General features: G+C 45.1%; 2 protein-coding genes across 3 annotated transcripts; both read right to left on the bottom strand.

Moving 5' to 3' along the window:
- Nucleotides 1-308: 308 nt before the first annotated feature.
- Nucleotides 309-5,928, bottom strand: znf711 (zinc finger protein 711). Its single transcript, XM_041944665.1, has 8 exons — nt 5,795-5,928; nt 4,588-4,669; nt 4,371-4,467; nt 2,803-3,666; nt 2,541-2,687; nt 2,235-2,414; nt 1,798-1,932; nt 309-1,679 (listed from the first exon to the last, which is right to left on the bottom strand). The coding sequence occupies exons 3-8, from the start codon at nt 4,447-4,449 to the stop codon at nt 499-501; spliced, it is 2,586 nt and encodes an 861-aa protein (XP_041800599.1). The 5' UTR covers nt 4,450-4,467; nt 4,588-4,669; nt 5,795-5,928; the 3' UTR covers nt 309-498.
- Nucleotides 5,929-6,400: 472 nt separating this feature from the next.
- On the bottom strand, nt 6,401-19,050 carry zgc:66447 (SLAIN motif-containing protein-like). Of its 2 annotated transcripts, none has more exons than XM_041944719.1 (9): nt 18,906-19,050; nt 17,573-18,258; nt 14,089-14,225; nt 12,664-12,786; nt 9,395-9,535; nt 8,818-9,147; nt 8,550-8,693; nt 7,562-7,853; nt 6,401-7,423 (listed from the first exon to the last, which is right to left on the bottom strand). In XM_041944719.1, exons 2-9 carry the CDS (start codon nt 18,247-18,249, stop codon nt 7,369-7,371), a joined length of 1,899 nt encoding a protein of 632 aa, XP_041800653.1. In that variant the 5' UTR covers nt 18,250-18,258; nt 18,906-19,050; the 3' UTR covers nt 6,401-7,368. The 2 variants fall into 2 exon arrangements, with proteins under 2 accessions (XP_041800653.1, XP_041800652.1); XM_041944718.1 differs by having other exon boundaries at nt 18,782-19,042.
- Between the last annotated feature and the right edge of the window lie 1,178 nt (nt 19,051-20,228).

The following is a 20,228-nucleotide window of genomic DNA, read 5'->3' on the forward strand; positions in this document are numbered from 1 at the left end:
TGTCAGTGTAAAAGCTGGTTAATAAGGAAAAGAGATACTAGTTGGTACTAAGGAGGCAAGCGTCTCCTGTACTCATTCCGCATCATCTGAAGAACTGGCATGACGTTCACAAAGCACCGCTTTCTATTTTACAGGACACAGTCATCATCTTGCAGCATTTCAGCTGAGTGGGTATAAAAATATAGACATTTGAGACCCTGAATATATGTTCATATGTGATTTTCTGCAACAAAACAAAACACAATTTACAGCTGTCCCACTCAGTGTACACACCGTCTTTTTTAGACTTCACCCCCATCTAAAATGTGTTCTTGCATTACCCCTGGGGGAGGAGGTTTACACCCATTACAACACAGAACACAGAACGGCAATTATAATGTTGTCGTCTTCATCAACAGCCTACATCCGTCATTTCTTTGTTAATACACTAAAATTACCTCTGGGTGTGTGACACAGATTTACTTGGGAAAGAGGAGTGTGTTCGCGTGTGCAATGACATTACATCAACATGTCTTTGTGATGCCTGGCTATGTGCTGGCTCTTTTCTGAAGGCCTCCTAAAGCCCTTGGTGCAGTAGTCGCAGCGGTGGGGGTAGTCCTTGGTGTGAATGGAGATAACGTGGCGTTTGAAGCCAGAAGCGTCCGTACTGTTATACTCACAATACTGGCACTGATAAACCTTTCTACCACTGTGTGTCTTCATGTGCTTCTTCAGCTCAGCGGGCTGCCGGAAGCCTCGCCGGCAGCGCTTGCACTTAAAGGGGAGGTCCTTCGTATGCAAGGACAGGATATGGCGACTCAAAGTGAAGGTGTCGGGAGCGTTGAAGTTACAATGCCGGCACTGGTGCACCTTGTTGCCCTTGTGTGTCTCCGCGTGTTTCTTCAACTCTGAGGGCCTGTGAAAGCCTTTCTCGCACACGTCACACTGATGGGGGAAGTCCTTGGTGTGAACAGAGATAATGTGCCGTTTCAGGTCACTGGAGTTGGTACTCTTGTGCTCACAGTGTGGGCACTGATGGGTCTTGTGGCCTTGCACCACCTCTATGTGACGCTGGAGTTCCCGTGCGTCAGCGTAGGCTTGAGGACAGTGGCTGCACTTGAAAGGCAGATCTGCGCCATGCTTGCTCTTGATGTGAGTCTTTAGGTTGGACTGATCTGCACAGCGGAACTCACAGTGCGGGCAGTGGTAGGGCTTCTCGCCTGTGTGGGTCCGCATGTGTTTCTTCAGCTCTGACGGGTGACGGAAGCCTTTGGCGCACTCGACACACACATGTGCAAAGTTCTTACTGTGCACGGCCAGCAGGTGACGGTTGAGCAGGCCCTGTTCGGCTGTCTCATAATCGCAGTACTTGCAGTGATGCAGTTTGGGCTCCCGATCTTTGACAATGAGCTTGTCGGAGCCCAGGGGGCTGGACTCATGGTAGCGCCGTGTGTACTCAGTGTATTCTGGAGAGCGCTCACTGTTGTGGCTGAGCAACTTGTGGCTCTCCAAGTGGTTGTGGAAACTGATCTTCTTGTTGGTGGTAAAGTCACAGTCTGTACACTGGTACTTCTTCTTAAGCAGGTGGTCTGGGTGGTTCTTCATGTGGCATTTGAGGAAGCCTCGAGAGCGAAACTTCTTTCCACATATGTGGCAGGGGTAGACAGTCAAAGGCATACCATCAGGTCCAATGATGACCGCTGGAAGAGAGGGTTGAAATATAAGACTGGAATTTGAAATACTGTTATCTTTTTAAAAATGTGAAATGCTTCTTATTAAATCCCACAAATATCATACAGAATTTGATCCTGTTCATACCAGTCTGACACTGCCGGGTCTCTCCTTTCTTCTTTTTCTTAGCTTTGGGTTTGAGGGCCCGGTTGGCGCCCAGCCCCTCTCGGATTTGCAGAAATGGTGTAGACGCACCATTCTTCACCTGATCAATGGTATTACCTGCACAAACAGCTTAGATTTAATTATCAACAGGATACAAGACACTTTTCAGTGTGAGAGATGCAATATTATTATAAGTATGTAATATATAGGTTATTTTAAAAATAAAGTTTGCACTGTGGTACTGTCAACATGTTATAAATCCAAACTGTGACACATGTTGTACAAACTGACCAGACACAGGCAAAAATATCTTGTTGTTGAGATCTTACTGATTATCAACAGTCAAAGACTTGAGGTTGACACGGCCAGACAACTTGTCTGACAAAATGGGCTAAAAGATGATTCATGAAGGAACATACTGATGTCATCATCGTCATCATCATCACTGTCATCCTCATCATCCTCCTCTTCTTTTGGATGGTTCTTGACTGCCATGTAGACCATCTTATCACGACCGACTCCCAGTCTCCCTGATGATGCAGCTTCCAGGTCAGGATGGCCATTCTGGTAATCATCCTCTGTTATCACCTCGGTTCCGCCTGGAAAGGGAAAAAGATTACTGATTAAAAAGCTATGACATAAATTCAGTTTAACAGGCAAGAATGTATGGGTGATTTCTTTGAATGGTTGAAATGATTGCAGTGATTGTTTTTCAAGAAACTTGCCTAAATCGTCATCTGCTTCAGCTTTGAAAATGTAGACTTTGATGACCTCTGAGCCGTCCTCCTCTTTAGATTCCTTGTCTTCCATTACCTCTGTGCTGATCTCAAGGGGAGTGTCTCCTATGTCCAGCTTCTCTCCCACCTCATCCACTACAGTAACACAAACAACCTTAGTCATTAGAAATTATCAGTAATAAAACATGGCATTGCATAAGAACAGTGACTATTAACATAAGTTATGCTATCATATGGCAAGCTGTCTTACAGGAGATCATGAGGTAATCTTCAGAGCTGCTTCTTGCATCATCATCCTCATCGGTCTGCAGGGGAACAGCCTCAGTTGGCAGCTGTTCGTGGATTATGGTCTCAGAGTTGGCTTCTGTCACCATCAAGCCTTCTGACACAAGCTGGTGGTCCAGAGTGTTGTCCTGGTGCTCAGACAGTAGCTCTGCCACAAACACCTGGTCTGGCATGTCATCGTGATGGTGGTGGTTAGAGTCCTGGATGAGGTCTGAGGTTAGGACGTGGTGATGATGGGGGTCCAGCGCTTCCTCTATCGCAACTTCTGTGCCCAGAATATTCTCAGGCATGATCACACTGTGTTCTGATGACACCATGTCTTCACTGGATATTTCATGGGCCTCTACCCCTTGTGTTTGTAGACTTTCCACATCTACCTCAAGACCTTCAACAACCTCAGCTTCTAAACCCTCCACTTCCACCTCCTCCTCAAGGCCCTCAACAACGTGAGCTTCCAGGCCCTCAACATCTACCTCAGTTTCCAGTCCCTCGACCACTTGCGCCTCAAGACCTTCCACTTCCACCTCACCCTCAAGGCCCTCGACTACCTGAGCCTCCAGCTCTACCACCTGTGTCTGTAGCTCTTCGACCACTTCTGCCTCCAAGCCCTCTACATCTGCATGTAAGCTCTCCACCACTTCTGTCTCCAGGCCTTCAACCACCTCTGTCTCCAGGCCTTGAACCACCTGAGTCTCTAGGCCTTCCACCTCAAGCCCATGCTCCAGGAGGATGCCCTCGTCCGTCATCACATCAGAAAGAAGCATACCCTCAGGCACTGACACCACAATATGCTCCCCATCAATGTGAGCCAGGCCCCCCATGCCTGCAACTGTAAACACAAGATACAGAGAAGGGTTCAGGACAAAGAGTTTCCAACTACAAGATAAAAGTAAAACACAGACCCAGTGTTCTGCACACTTTAGTCAGGGTTTTCCCGATGTCCTTGGAAGGCTTAGGTGATGTGGTTACAGGGTATATGTGGTTACAATATTCATATATGTAAAACAAAAACAAAAAAGGTTAAACAAATATGCTCACTGATGAAGTAATTGCAATGTCCCGAAAAAATCCTTCCCATTTTTGTGAGTGATTGTACTATGTGCCATGGAGTGTAAGGCATTAGCTATGTTTACAAGAATCTGCCCAATTTTAAGATTTGTGGCAAATTAAGATAGAGTGCTAGGCTACATACAGACAGCTAGATCGACTATAGATGACAGCAAAATGTGGCAGAGAACTCTGAAGGGTTTTTTGTTTTATTCAGCTAAGATGCTGTGAAAACACACTTGGTGAGTGTGCCTTGTGTTATCAGGCATTATTTGTACAGCATCCTGTCACATGTTTGTGAAGGTGTACTCTTCCTGTTGTTGTGAGGCAGTGAAAATGTCATGATTTTAGGAAATCGCAGATGTTATCTCTGGACTTCACCTTTATTTTCACTTGTGGGGAAATTTGCCTAGGATTATATGTTGCATGCTGAAATTGCAGTGCAGTTTACAATATAATGTCACCTTGTCCTACATGATCACGTACCAAAGTCTTGCATGATCATAGCATGGGGCATCTTCAGCTCCTGAGTGTGTAGCTCCAACACCCCTCCTCCTTGATCCATGTCTTCAGTCAGAAAAGACTGAAAATTACAGAGTAGACTGTGTTAATGGTTATCTTTCACTTTGTTAATGTGCATTACTAATAGCAAAAGTGAATGTAAAAACTGAGAATACCACACTGACAAATACCCAATACATACCTTCACATTTGCTGACAAAACCCTTAGAATAAAACAAATAATATCTTTGAAGTGCTTCCTTCCATCAAGGTAACCAATCCCTCTGTTAATGAAAAAACAAAAAACAAACAACTTGTACTCATTGGTATTACACTGACAATAGAGGAGAACTCAAAAGAGGTAATGAGTTTGTTAATTGTAGTCCACGCACTGTAAAGACATTCAAAAACAAAATTTCAGTATGGGTTCATTTTTATAATAAGGGCACTGTAGACGCCACAAATAATGGCCAATGTATAAGTCGAATACACAAGGCAGAAAACTCCGTCTGCTACCACCGAAGAGGGGGGAATCTGTGTTGCTGACCACTGGCTCCATCCTCTGCCTTTCAAAAGTACTACAGGCGGCTTCAACCTAAGGACGTGTAGCTATAATACACCTGGAGCTGGTAGAGCCTGACGGCTGGAGCCCAGCTGAGACAAAAGGCTGTCCGCTCAGTGTGCAGGAGGGCGAGCTCACAGACAACGGCTCTGATAGCTCCTAGAAGAGGAGTCCTGCTTGTTTTTTGTGGGAGGAAATGCACTGTCGTCACATGACGGTTCAAAATAAGCCAAATGTGCCATGTCTGCAATGGTCTTTAGTGACGTTGTGGGTCCCTGATTTCAACTGAAATATCATTTTGGGATAAAACTAAGACTGTATGGCCACAGTTTTCGCTTTGAGAAAGTACTGTATTCTTGACTCTTTGCACAAAACTACACATGCTCAGAGTTTATGGGCGCCAATGAAAGTACCGCAGACGTTATGCAATGCATAGCCTTCTAGGGCGGCTACCGCCCTCCACCCACCGAAGCTAACTAGCAAGCAAGCTAGGGCTGTTCCTTCGAGCGCCATTTTGTCTTAGCATAATGGCTAATTCAAGGAATGCAACAACCGATCTTATTTTACCAATTACGTATCACCTTCGCACAACGTTACAGTATTTAAAAAGTTATACGCATAAGCAACAAACCAATATAATAGACGATAATATTTTTTGCACGTCGCCACAATCTGCGCGACGACGGCTGTTCGTTCGGCTAGCTAGCTTGCTAAGCTAGGTGAAGCAGCTTGTGCCGCATTATCTTCCATGTTGTTTTTCGAAAAGGCTGAAAGAGGCCCGCTACGGCCGACTGGGCCCTTGCGTCTTATTCCACATGCCTTTCTAACCCATTCAAAATAATTTTACCTGATAACGTCGTCTTCAGACTCTATCGGTGTTTCTCCCCCTTCTCAGTTTTGTCTGTTATTGTTTTGGTTTATTTTTGACGGTAAGCTAAGTGCGGCCTGCAGTTTTGGATCCCCGGGCACCCTTTGCTAGGCCTCGGCCAATCAGCTTGCTTCCTGACAAGCAGAGGGAGGGCGGGGGGCAGACAATGCGTGGCCTCGTTTACCGCTGATCCCTTACTATTTGCGTCATGCATAAGAGAGCAGAGTTACATTAACACGGACATTCTCTTAATGGGAAGACATTTACGCCTGGCTTTGAGACACAAAATTCAAACCTTATCACAGCACGAATAAAAAATTTAATGTGATTGCAGACTGTGCTCTCAGACTTTGTATGCGCAGATGAGGCCTGTAGGCCATTTTGTCACAAGGGGTGGGTAGCGTCGAGCACTCATTTGTGAAGCGTTTTGGTCATGCACTTCGGAAGTATCCGGGAGATGATGACGATACTGCTACTTCCCTTGCACTGCATAGTATGATTTAATGAGCCCGTGATGCAAACAGACCTTGACTTGGCATGGTACGGATGGATGGAAATAAAGAGAAATGCTACATTTAGTTTCAGGGTAGATTTTATTACTCATTTTCATTACAGCTCCTAATTTTCAGAGGCACTCTGCATGAGGGTGCATAGCTGTCTAAGGCACGCGGCCTTCGTGCATAAACATTTTTTGTATTACAGTGATATCCAAAAGCAAACACTCAAAACCACCTCTGGATATGCAGTAAAAATGCCTGGAAAACACAGTACCGTAACAGTACCTTTAATGAATCAAGGTTACTTCTAGTTTTAGAAAGTGTTGCAGCTGAAATGCACCTTGGCACAAACCATATTTTTCCTTTTTTGTGTTATTTATAAGGGCAGTGTGGTTTACAGGAGTTGCATTGCTGTGTATTCAAAGAGCTGAACACAAACACAACACAAATCTAATGATAATTTTACAATGAACCAATCAAACATTCATAAATTCACACAGATCATTGTGGGACACATGGAAGATTTGTCATATTGCAGTTACATAATGATGAAAAGGCTGTAGGGATAAGTAGAAACAACAAAACCAAGCATGCAACACTCAGCACCTTCATCTAGTAGGAAGTCACACAGAAAATGAACAAACCAGCAATATCTTCATTTAAATTGTCTTCATATCAATTACATCAAGAGAACAGCAATATTACCCTTAATATTCCAGCAGTTTCTCACAATTACCATAGAAAAATAAGTAGAATTGACACAAACAAATCTTCTGGAAGCTCTGAGTTGGTCCATATCACAAGTGGAGTGTGCATGTGTGCCGTCTTGTCTTCCCACACATCATCTCTGTGTGGGTTGACAATGTTTCATGCGAGGGAAAGAGATGAGTCTTAACTAAGAATCCAGTGCAGCCCAGAGCTCAGGTCTGAAATGGGGGACCGAGAGGTCTTATGACACAGTCGTGGACACACTGGCTGTGTTGTTTGTACGATGAGGTTTTGGGGAAAGTTCAGGTGAGGGTTGCAGCAGTGAACATCCTTCATCATCGGCCCGACTCAGTAACAGCCGTCTTTCCAGGATTCATCTGAGATTTTAGTCATGCCAAAAGACCTGTCAATAAAATAGGAAGTGAGTCTTCATTCACACAAGAGGTCTAGTATCAAATTACAATGATCTGAAATGCATAAAAACACGTCAGCCATTATTAAGAGAACACCTTCCTAGACAGCTTTCCACTTTAACACTCACCTCCTGGTGGGCTGTGAAAGTTTACTCCTGGTGGATGCTGACGGCACGGCCTGTCCTCGGCCCATGGCAGGCTTCCCGGTGGAGGCCCTCCCAGGTATGTAGGCTCCGCCGTTGGCAGAACCTGGGGACTGGACCCTGCGGCCCCCTCCTGCAGGAGGTGCTTGGACAACAGGCAGACCTCTGGAAGGCTGACGACCGGGCACCATGGAGCCCACGGGAGCGACAGCTTTAACTGGCGCCCGCAGGGAGAGAGGTGACTGGCCGTTGCTACGCAGCCGACTACAAGCCATACCTTGAGTGGAAGAAAGGAGCAGTGGCATAATAGAATTTCAACCAGATACTTCTTTCGGACAAGTTTGTTTATATATAACAACATAAATATGCAGTACTTGAAAATCAAACCCTGCTTGTGGCATGTAGAGGTTTGTAGGCAAGCCTGGCACAATAATGACGAGCAGTGTACAATACCTGGGGCACCACAGGGAATAGGAGTGGTCAGGGAAGGAGAAGGGTTAAATAAGTAGCTGTGACCCATATATAGTAAGAGTTTGGGGTTGTTAGTTACTGGATGAGATTTGTTTGTGGAAATATATTGTTTGTATATATTACTGTTTTTTTTTGTTGGCAGTACCCTTGAGGACGGTTTTATTTTTTCTAGACAAAATTTTGAAACCTGTATTTTATTCATGTTTGTTTGCTAGCGGTCGTCTTCCCACCTGTTTGTTGGTGCGTTGCTGCCATTTGTAGATCAGTGGAAAAGTGTGAAACCATTGCCAGGACTGTGCATCATGTCACCCACATGCATGTGCATGTGTGTTCTAGGGTATGTTCTGGGGCATGTGCAAGATATAAGCAAACCTTACCTGGTCACACGGAGGTTAAGAGGAGGAAAGGTGGGAGGATAAACGTGACATTACAAAGGACTATACGCAAGGCAAATGCAGGTGTGACAGGAGTGGTGGGGACCAGGTGAAGAGGGTAGGGTTACCTGTGGAGGGGGAGTGAGTCAGGTGGGACATGCGGTTGCCAGAGCTCTGGAGGTTAGCCTCCATGCTACGGCTGTTTCTGACTGCCTCCAGGGAACGTAGGCTGGTGCGGGGGGCCAGGTTAGGCATGCTGTGCCTCAACTCCTCTGGAACCACACACACAGAACACATTTAGCAAACATCATGTGTATCACGACGGCTTTGGTAGAATCTCTGTGGTGGTCACCCTGATCTTCTTGACCTAGCGGACAAATGCTGACAACTGCTTACCCTCACTCTTGGCAAATTTCAGCAGCTCTGCACTGGGGCCCTGGAGAGATCGTCTGGGTGTTCTTGTGCGCGGGGCCCCGAGTCGGCTGCTGTATTCCTGACCGTGGTTGGAGGTGGAGGGAGACAGGCACCGGGGTGAGCCTAAGGGCGAGGGGGTAAAGCGATGCCGCCGCTGGGGCATGGAGCAGAACTCATCTTCCTCATCCTCCAGGCTGTAACTGTCAAATTCCTGATCGCTGTAGGTGCCACCCCGGCGCAAGGACTGCAGAGAGGCCGTGGAGCTGCGACGCGATGCGGATGCTGAGCTGGAAGCATAATCCTGCCTCAGACCTGACACCAAAAATATTCAGTTAATAAGGAGACCACATACACAGGGGCCCATTAAAATACATTTACATGCACACACAGATTCATGCATATAAAAAAAGAGTTTAAATATCTGGAAAATGTTTGCACTAAAACTAACTGCGCCAGAAGTCGTCTGTTCCTTCAGCAGCTTTCATAAACAGCAGTTGACTCTTTATAACAGTAACATGTGATGTCCAGCACACGTGACGTGCCCAACCCCTCTACTCACTCTCTTCCTGTAGGCGAGCCATGATTTGGACATCAGTGAGATCCTGCAGCTTATAGCCCATAGAGATGGAGTCATCTGATGTGCTGAGCTCACTGTCTATAGAGGACTGCGAGCTCAGGGCTGACTGCATGCTTGTGACACCTGCAAACACAGTGGAGCAACAGTCACAACAAGGCACATCTCATACATCAATGGTAACAATATTAACCACAGTTTCTGCAAGTTATTTTCACTTTTGTTGGGAGAAATTACCATAAATTATCAAATAAAAGCCAGTATTGAAATAGTGGCCCTGTGGTCTGTCGGGGAAATTATTTTTTTCCCAGGACCTGTGTTATAATGGCTACAGGGCAGGGCTCCTCGAAAGGTGTGAACAATAATGCCACAACTTCATAACCATTCACAACACATATCAGACTATAGTGCAGTATAACTGACAGGGACCGATTGATCTGCTTGATACCATTGTATTATTGCTTCAAGGTAATTAAGCAGAGTATTACATCACAGAGTTGATGGAACAGCTGAAGGGTTTGTGAGTGGGGAATAGGGATGCCAATAGTCAGTTAGCCAATAATTGGTTAACAGCCAATAATATTTTTGACTGGTTTCACACGGTCTATAGGTTAATTTGCATCATCACACACAGTGTGATACACGCCTGTTTGAGGTTGGTGTGATTGAGACCCGTATGCTGCCAATCAGTGTGGTAGAGAGCGAGGGATTCAAAGAGCTTGTTTGGTGACTTGAGCCCGAGTACCTTATACCATCGAGAGTTACTGTGGCTAAACGCATTGAAAAACATGAGGAGAAGGAGGATGAGGTAAAGTCAAGCTAGGCAGGACCAGCGACAGCTTGACAGCTCTCACAAACGAATGCTACATCACAGCTATCTGTCACCTCCTCAGTGCTGACTGGGAGCAGGCTTTCCCTTATTTGGTAATAGCGGTTTTTAGTTACTTAAGTCTCTCTGCTCATAATGTCTGGTGAAAATAATTCCCGAGTTAGACGTGAAAATATTCTGGCGTTTCCCCCGCTGCTTCTCTGACGTCCACCCTCTCTCTCGCAATTCAGTGAATTAAGGTTTTATTTCAACCGAACCAGAGCTGGTGGTGATTGTTGGAAAAGTGTATGGACGAACCAAGACAGTTTTCATCGTACATAATGTTATCATAGACATTTAGAATAACAATCTGAGCCTATCCGCGGCAAAAAAAACTTTGACGGCGCACAAACACATCGCAGCCGGTTTCGTGGCTGCAGTGCTCTCGCTCTATACTGGACCAATTTCAAAAATTGTTGTCCGTATTAGTCACTTACACACAAAAACATAGGAAATCTCTTCTGTTTGTCCAGACATTGAACTGACGGGGAGATCAGTCAAACGTGCTCCTCAGTGCAAAATTAACCGGTTAGTTACAGCTTAATGGCTGTTGGGCTGCTGAAAATGAACCAGAACTGACACCCCTTGTGTGAAAATACTGGAAAAGAGTCCCCCCATCGGTCACAATCAGCTGGAGGAGGTGTGTGAGGTAGAACTCACCCCACCTCTGCTAACACACACATGTATCAGGACAAATTTAGATTTAAATTTAATCTGCAAAGGATTTTCAGACTGATTCAGTCAGTATTTCAGAATTTAAGGTTTGAATGCAGACAAATCTTGTTTGACAATCATATTTGGTACATTTATATTAACACGTCTCTCCAGACCGACTGATGCCCAGCAGCGTTAGTCTAGAGTGGACTGTCTGCTGATGTTGCCCAGGGAAGCTCTATGCAAAGTTCCCCCGCCAGACGTGTCTGTCTGACAGAGGCCTAACTCACAGAGTGCGACAAATGGGAAATGACAACGTCATCCAGGGGCATTTGGTTATGTAAAAACTCTGAGATCAGATAAGATCACCACCCACAGGCCAAGCATTTACAAGTTCATGCAAAGATTTGTTATTTAAAGGGTTTTTACAACATCAGCACCATTGATTGCAGCACAGTGAAGTGCCAGGAATTGTAAGACAATGTGAGGAACGACAAAACTGTAACAGTCAAAACAAAGTCAAGATCATCAGCATTATACACGTCACACAGGTTAGCAATGCCCAACACCTTCAGTATAACCTGTTTCTATCCCCTGAAGTATAAACACATATACTGACCATCTTCCAAAGTATACTTGTGTTACGGATGTGTTTTTTCTATCTGCCAGGCACACAGTTTTCACTCATTTCAATATAACATGAAGATCACAACTCATCACAGAGAATATCATGTTTTTACTTTACAACCCCAATTCCAAAAACCTTGGGACACCGTGTAAAAATAAAACAGACTGTGGTTACTTTGCTAATCCTTTATGACATGTACTCATTTGATGCAGCAACATGTTTCAAAACACCTGTTTGGATCATTCCACAGGTAAACAGGTTGATTGGTAACAGGTGATAGTATCATGATTGGGTATGAAAGGAGCATCCTGGAAAGGCTCAGTAGTTCACAAGCGAGGATGGAGCGAGGTTCACCACTTTGTGAACACGTGATTGTATAAAGGATGTTACTACATGGGCTCGGGACACTTGGTAAAACTGTTGCCAGTTAACACAGTTTGTTTGCAGATGATTGCAGTCTGTTTTTATTTACACAGCGTCCCGACTTTTTTGGAATTTGGGTTGCAGAATAATCGACGTGACTGTTGTGCAGTGATGTAATTGAAAGCTTGGAGCGATTGGAAAGATCTGTGTGTGATGAGTTCATGCAATAGGCCGAAATCTGCCACGCAACTGCTGGCAATAACAAACTGCAACCTTTGTCATGCAAGAAGCTACCAAATACACACTCAATTTTTTGCCCTTTTTTTTTAAAATGGTAGTCCTAAATTTGTTCAACAGGCAGCAATTGAGTTGAGGATATCAGACTTGTCCACAAAATGAAACCTTACATAATGTTGACTGTGATGGATTATTTAAATTCTTTGTTTGGTTGTAAACAATGCCTGCCTGGCAGAAGCAGAAAATTAATCTAGAAAACTGAAAAATGGTTAATAGCAATGTGCAGTATGTGTGACATACAGCAGACTGGGTAAAACATGCAACAATGCCAGAACAGTATTTAAAAATAACCATTCAGATCCCAGAGAGGACAAATTGTTGATGCATTAGTGCACACACACGTATCAGCTGACCTACATCCTTACAATAACTGACGTCAATGCCACTGCTGTGTTGAGCAGAAACACAGAAACAGAGGGGTGGTGTGTTAATGTCATGCCATACCTGAAGTGCCACAGGTTAGTAGGGATTTGTTAGTTGATTTGTGGTACCCAGGAGAGATCAGGCCTGAGCCTGCCGAGCCTGCCTCTGCCGATGGACTACTGTACATGTTCCTCCATCGAGACGCTGCAGGGAACAGGAGAGGAGAGATTAGATACTCTCAGAGAACAATATACACACACTGCAAAGGGAGAGACACGAAGAACAGCCAAGTGTGATTGAGAGCAATGTAAATGATAATAAGTGCAGAGCGGGGGGATCTTGGGTGCATGGACTGAGTGGGCGTCTCCAAGCGCACCTGCTGCTTTGGCTCATGTAGGTGCAGTACTGCAAAGTGCAAAGAGGCTGACTGAAGGTGAATCTGGATCAGGGTTGGCTTCCTGATTCATTTCAGGAATAAAACACAAGCTGCTCAATTTCTTTTAAAAAGTTTGAAAGCGGGCTGTGATTAATGAGCAGCAGTAATGCCGTGGCTTTCGCGCAAGCAGGCAGAGCTCCGAGCTGTAACGGACCAGCCCAAAGTGTGCACCTGTCCGCCTGTGTGCTGTGCAATCTGCACCGAGCGCATGAATAACACACAGACAGGAAAAGTGAATTTTAAGGTCAGAAAAACACCAAACTGTTTGAGCTGGTCGTGTGCTGCCAAAAGCAACAGGGCTGCAGAATGAGCCTTTAAATGACATGTAGACGGTTTCATGGTCCGTGCTGTAGCGGGTGTAGGTGTAAATAATTTCACACAAGTGTTATGAGAACAAAAGCGCTGCAATATTTGTATTCACGCTGTAGCAAACAAACAAACTAAAAAAAAGTTTTTCTGCAAACCCCACAGTTTCTGCTGTTTGGCTAAAACGTGCTGCGTGGCAGCTTCAAGGCTCGGCGCTGCCGTTTAAAAGGGGAGCTGACCCGGGGGTGTAACCCAACACAGCCCATGACTTCACGACGTCATTCAGCGCGGGTGTGAATGGTGTTGTTGTTCAGGTTCTGCCTTATGAAGGAAGTAGGAGCGGCGAGTGGGATAAATAATACATGCGGCCTGTTGGATCAGACACAAACTTCTGTCCACACGTAGAGACGTACACAGCGTGTACACAGCACTCGGGCTTTGTCATACAACTCAAAGAGACACAGCCCTGTGCACATGCACAGTGGGGGTGAGCAGTAAATAAGACTGCAGCACATTCACAGAAGGAGGTAAGACGGCTCCCTCAGCTGAATTAGGTGCTTGATTTAGGCCAAGCAGCTCTAGGGCAGCGACATGTGACTCAAAAGACTGTGAGATACGAACATTCGTTTCTCACTTCGTATGAAAACTGTTGCTGCTTTGCATTTGGGATGGACTGTTAAGGATTAAATGAATAAAATGCAGACTTTGGTTCAGACATTTCAGAGAGTTGAACATGAAGACGGATGTGTTTGTTAAATGCTTACTCTGGTCCAAGCGGCTGATCAGGGTCCGACAAGCCATTTCTGTCTCTGGGCTGCGGTGGTCAAGAGCCTGCCGACACCACTTCAATGGAGACTCGGTGCCCGGATCTGCCGCTTGCTTTTTTGGAGACACGTACAACCTGTGGACAAGACGAAGACAAGAGGAAAACTAATTATTACAAAGAGAGATGAGAGGCAGTGGGAGAGTAATACAGAGATGGGAAAACTGAGGTAGGGAGAGGCAGTTCAGGGCTGAGAGACTAAGCCTAATCTGCTTCATATTAAACATGCTTGTCAGAAATGCCAGTAACGGCAGAGCAGAAGATTTGAATAAAAACAAGCTGCAGATTACCATGAACTACTGGCCTGTGAGGTATGCACTTAATCATGTTGAGCATGGCGTGTACAATGAGAGCGTTTTTCACACTGTATGTCGTAGGCAGAATTAATGCCCCAAGCATTGAACGTTTTTTTTCCAGCAAAAAGGACACAGTTTAAGTAAGTAACGCATCCTTAAACATCCTCATCACAGCCTCAACCTGCTTCTCTAACATCACTTGTGAGATAAATACACATTCACCTAAGCCAACATGACTATCTCATGCTGGTCTATGTAATAACAGGCCAGGTTCAGACTTCATCCATGTTCAGGTGGACGAATTGGAAAACACACGGACTTCGTACTACTTCCGCTGCCAGAAACCTATGCTCACACCTATGAACAGCCGGCAGCGGGGGTTTTTATGCAGCCACACAATGTCGACATCTGAAATCAGCACTTGACTTTCCGGTGCCTCCTCTCAGATGTGTCCGGTGTTGCCCCACTGAGGGCAAACAGCCATTAGCTGACCACAAGCTTTGAACTGGCGGTCACATGGGCCGATCCTTTCAGTCGGATACACAAAAGGGCCCGGTCTGACTGGTTTTGGACCAATCGGCTGCAAATCATCTTCCCATTGGGCAAACACAAAAGGAGCCATTTCCCACTGGAATGAGCCACAATGTAGAGAGCAATATTCAGGTCACACATCCTGCCAGAGAGCACAGCCTCTCTGTGTGCGGGGGAGCGGAGCCTCTTCTGTCATACATGAACACTGTGTTTGATGTGGACGTTTGATCCATTCATCCCTGAGGTTTGGTCACAGGTTTGCACCTGGTTGTTGCAATTCAGGCAAGACCCAGGTCTGCAACTGTAGTTATCATCAGCATGATATACAAATACACCAGACCTTGTAGAAATCTATGTTATAGAAGAGGCTGCTGAGTTTGTTAACAGTAGTCTGTGTTTACACTGAAGATGGTCAAATTGCTGCAACTTCCCTCTACAATAATTAGAGCTGAAACAATTTGTCGATTTATCGATTAGCTGATCGAAAGAAAGTCAGTGACCAACTATTTTGCTAAGAGTTTCAGTCATTTCTCAAGCAGAAACGTTATACATTTCCTGTTGGTTGGACAAAAGAACAATCTGACATCACCACTTTGGGCTCTGGGAAATTGTGATAAGCATTGTCCCACAATTTTGTAAATTTCTAAACTACACCACTCATTGTGAAAGCAATCAGCACAGTAATAGATAGTGAAAATAACTGCTAGTTGCAACCCTAGTAATAACATTTAGGTATATCTGAGATAAGACCTGTACTTATGAATGAGAGGACTAGAAGTCAGATGTGATATCGGTATATTTGTATACTTTTACAGTGATCATTTTAAATGAACACTATAGTAATCCTATTAAAAAAAACAAAAGCAGGTGATCTTCCTTTCAACATCAAACAAAGTAAATTCAGGTTTATTCTGCATGACTGTACCAGTGTGAGCGACAGTGTGTGTGGACTCTAATAGACCAGCGTTTTGCTGATCTTAAGAAGGCCACAGAACGACCACAACTTGTAGAACAAGACAGACTTGACAAGGCAATCCTGAACTGACCTGCCTGGGCTGAAACGTGGCCTGTACAGTCTGATAAAGTCTGGGAACCACGCTTTAATTTGTCACTAGCAAAAAAATTTGACTCTTTCACGGATTCTATCGTATGAATCACAACCACACAACATTAGACCCTTCAGTTGCTCTCAGTTCCAGTGTTTCTGTCCCTGTTGCAGTCTGGTCACACAGGGGGGGCCCTCAGACCGCGTGCTGTGCAATCCCACCCAAAGCAGTTTAGCCATGAGGCAGCATCCAGCCCAGAGCAGATCAGATTATCTCGCTGTTAGGATTACTGGATGTTTTGGCTATGATAACCGCACAAAGCACATATGGTATGGCTAATGATGTGGAACTGAAAATAAGTCGTGAATGGTCTGGCTGTTAAGCGCCACGGCTCAGCTGCTAAAGTAGCCATCAGGAGCACAATATGCTACCTGTTTTAGGCAAAGCAGCGTGCACAGCATAAACATCTCCAGGCTGATATCTGGCATAAAATTAACACGGATTATTACTAATTAACCCTCTGTTACTGTTTTCTTTGGGTAAATAAATTAAATTGTAGGAAATGAGCAAAGTTCATCTTGTTTCAAAACAAACAGTTTTTTTTTTCAGATTCACCCTGACCTGCATTCAGGAATGAACTAGTACAGATACAGCTTTGCTGATCTTCAGCACATTGTGTAACAAGGCTAAGGGATGCGGATATATGCTGGGTCAAGTCACCAGCAACAATAATCATTATGATAATTATTTTCTGCAACAGCTTTCTTCCTTGAAACAGCGTCACAGAACACTTCTGATGGCGACAGCTCTTTTGTTCCTCGGTTCAGATGAGACCGAATGAAAGAAATGCTTTGTGCTCATCATAACCTGCCAAACAGGTAGCAGACAGGTCATGCCGGATGTTTACCGAGCCCAGAGAGTCAAGTTTAAGAGACAACCACCAGCCTCTCCCTTCTGTATTCACATGTCAGCTGCTTCTGGCATTGTTCTGGCTGGCTGCCCTTTTTTTTTCTCCTCGTCACTCCAGTGTCTTCCTTCTCCCTCTTGTCTGCATCCCTAACATCTTATCATGTCCTCCTAATAACTGTAAACATACAGCGAGTGAGCAAAATGTTTGCACACAGTTAAGCAAAGCTTTAAAAGTGTAATGAATGTGGCAGAGGAAAAAAAACAGGCAGCTTGTGTCTTGGCCACTCTCATTTTAAAATTTCAATAACCTACAGTACAGTACATAGTCACTGGCCCGTGGGGGAGTAATACACTTTAAAATCAGAGGTCAAAACGAAAAGGCACAAGTGAGTCATCTGGGCGAAGGAGCTCCTCTACCTACAGGCGAACCTAACATGCAGACTTTAAATGTGGCTTCCTTGCAGTTAATATTGCCAGAAATCAACTTCTGCTGAAGGTGACTCAGATGCACTGCTGCACATTATGGACATTACTTGTGATCTCTCTCACATTTGCAATGTCTAGTAATTATAATACAGGCCAAACAGGTGTGATAACGGGAGGTGATCAAAGAGCAGAGATAAGCAGTGCAGATAAAACATACCAACTGTCCTCGTCCTCTACCTCCGCACACTCGTCCTCCAAATCTAGGACATCCACTTCATCTAGTGCAGTTTGGTCCACCCCTGAGTCGCTCTCAGCAAGTGTCTCTGACTCGTAACTGTCCTGAGAGGGGCTCTCTGGCGTCTGGCTTTGCCCCCCGGACTGTGCCCCTCCGTTGCTGTAGGTCAGGGTGAGAAAGCCCCCGCACGGACCCTGGTCGTCCTCTTCTACCTCCTCTTCTTCGTCCCCTTCCTCCAGCCTGTGGGCCACGGGCAGAGGGGACATCTCTTCGCCGCTGCTGCTGCTGTCCTGAGGGGGTGACAGCTCAAAGTCTGTGCCCCCCAGCTCGCCGCTGTGCTCCAACCTGAGGCAGGAGTTGGTCACCCCTTCACAAGCCAGCCTCTCATTGATGTTGGCCGTGGCTGTGAGGTTGCTGTTGCTGCCGGCTCCTCTGTGGATGACGGCCTTCTTGCTCCCCCTGTTGCGCAGGGTCTCATTCTGGACCTCCAACCTATGCACAAGCTCCTGCAGCTTTCGGACCTCCTCCAGCTCCACCCCTGCCAGGTCTTGACCCCCCTCCACTTCCTCCTCGCACCCGGGCTTGGAGCTCTCCATGAGGCCAGTGGGACTGCCATTGCCAGGCTGGGGGACCACGCTGGCGCTGTCCGGGACCACCATGCTCGTGCTCTGTCGGGAGGAAGAGCAACACTTACTCGATGTCAGCACAAAGCAGGTCAATATACTAAGGCATGGGTGCAGCCTCACGTTATGTTGCTGAATACTCCATTAGTGAATGAGCAACATCCTGCCAGCATCATAACTGCAACTACAGCAAAACATATGTTACCAGTAAAAATAACGTGTAGCTAAAGTTACTTCAAACTCATGCAAAGCTTTTGGTCGTAGTCACGTTATTAAGTAGCACAACTATCAGCGCGGCCACTGGCGCATTAACTAGCCGACTTCAGCTAGCAGTTACCACTGTTTACATGTCGCCGACCACTTTTTTCTCGTTGCAACGTTGCTAACTCTGCAACTACAATTACCGCTGCACGACGCTAGCTACGAGAGGATGCTGCATACCGTCAAATCTACCTCCAAGCTTTGAAGCCACAGCAGCTACTCTGCGGTACAGCCGGTCAAACGCGCACATTTGAGCACTCTACTTATTGTTAGCTCGGCTAGCATGCTACCAGCAAAACAATCGTACCGGTGAGTGAGCCGTGTTGTCCCACTTGTCCCAGCGAGCTGATGACTGAGCTTGCCCGCCACTCAGAGCTCAAACCCCCCTCTGCACCAGCGACCGCATGAATGTAGCAGCTAATTACAGCCACCTGAGACGGTCCTCAGCCCGATGGTGATTGTCCCGGCACCGGAGTAGCTCTCAGTCGGCTAGTCCATGTCCTGTCGTTGCTGGAGCATCATCGATAGCGTTCACCACATCGCTCACTGCTAACTAGCTTGTTGATAGACTTTATTCAGCCCGGTGAACAGACCTGCAGCGGCGCTCGCCCCTCCCCCTATGTCTTTTCCCTGTTATTTGGCGCCCCTTATGGGCGAGATATGGTACTGCAGTAGCATCTTTCTGTAATCTCTATCGTAGCCGCTGGGTGTCGCTGTTTACACGATGGTGCAACACAACACTGCATTAAAAGTGAGAAATCCAATGAATATTTTATCTGCATTGAGTAATGAAGTGAAGAATAGCAGTCATTCTCTGTAAAATAGATGGAAAGAATGATTGGTGCTCAAATAAAACCGAAACTATATTGCAGATACAACTTAATACTACTAGTACTAATATTACTATTACTACTACTACTACTACTACTATTACTACTAATAATAATAATACATTGATTTGTATAGCACTTTTCATACAAAAGGAAATGTAATACAAAGTGCTTTACAATCAAGGATAAAATAAATAAAGAAAAACCCACCCACCCTGCGCACAAGAGCACACAGTCAACACTCCTGTTACATCATGATGAACAAAGTACTGAGGAAACGCCATCTTAAATCTTAATCAAGTGATAAAACCTCTTGATGTTTGAGTGACCCCCACAAAGAAAAGAAAGGGAAAGGAAATTACAAAGTGTACAATCTGTAAAAAAAAAAAAATAATAATAAAAATATGACTCTCATTGTTTTTCTGGTCATTGGAGGGTGATCGTGATTCAAGGGTTTCATAGACCCTATAGGACCTACAGGTGAGCCCAAATCCTAACTGCTGTGTAGAATACAAGCCACTCATGTAGGCTTGCTCACCTGAGCATGATTTCATTTTGTGCATACAAAAATGCAGGATAGTGAGATTGCTAAAGAAAATCAAATACTAAGTTGTTGTATGAATGAACACAGAAAAAAAACTGTTACTGTTGTTAAAAATTAGCAAATTCTATTAAGTTATTGCACAGTGTAGTTTATACAGTGGTTGCTCTGTAAAGTGTTGAACTCAAATTTGTTTTCATCATCTTAATGTCTATTTTGGACAAGGTGATCTTAAGGAAGTAGTGGTGCAACTGAAAGTACCTGCATTACTTGTTTAGCGAGAGACAATAATCACCTGCACTTGTTCCAATGTTGACACAGAGATAACACATGGACTGAGCACAGCAGGCAATAACAACACAGGTTGTACAGTCAATAAGCAC

Source organism: Chelmon rostratus, chromosome 9 (genome assembly GCF_017976325.1).
Source record: "Chelmon rostratus isolate fCheRos1 chromosome 9, fCheRos1.pri, whole genome shotgun sequence".
In the NCBI taxonomy this organism is placed as follows: Eukaryota; Metazoa; Chordata; class Actinopteri; order Chaetodontiformes; family Chaetodontidae; genus Chelmon; species Chelmon rostratus.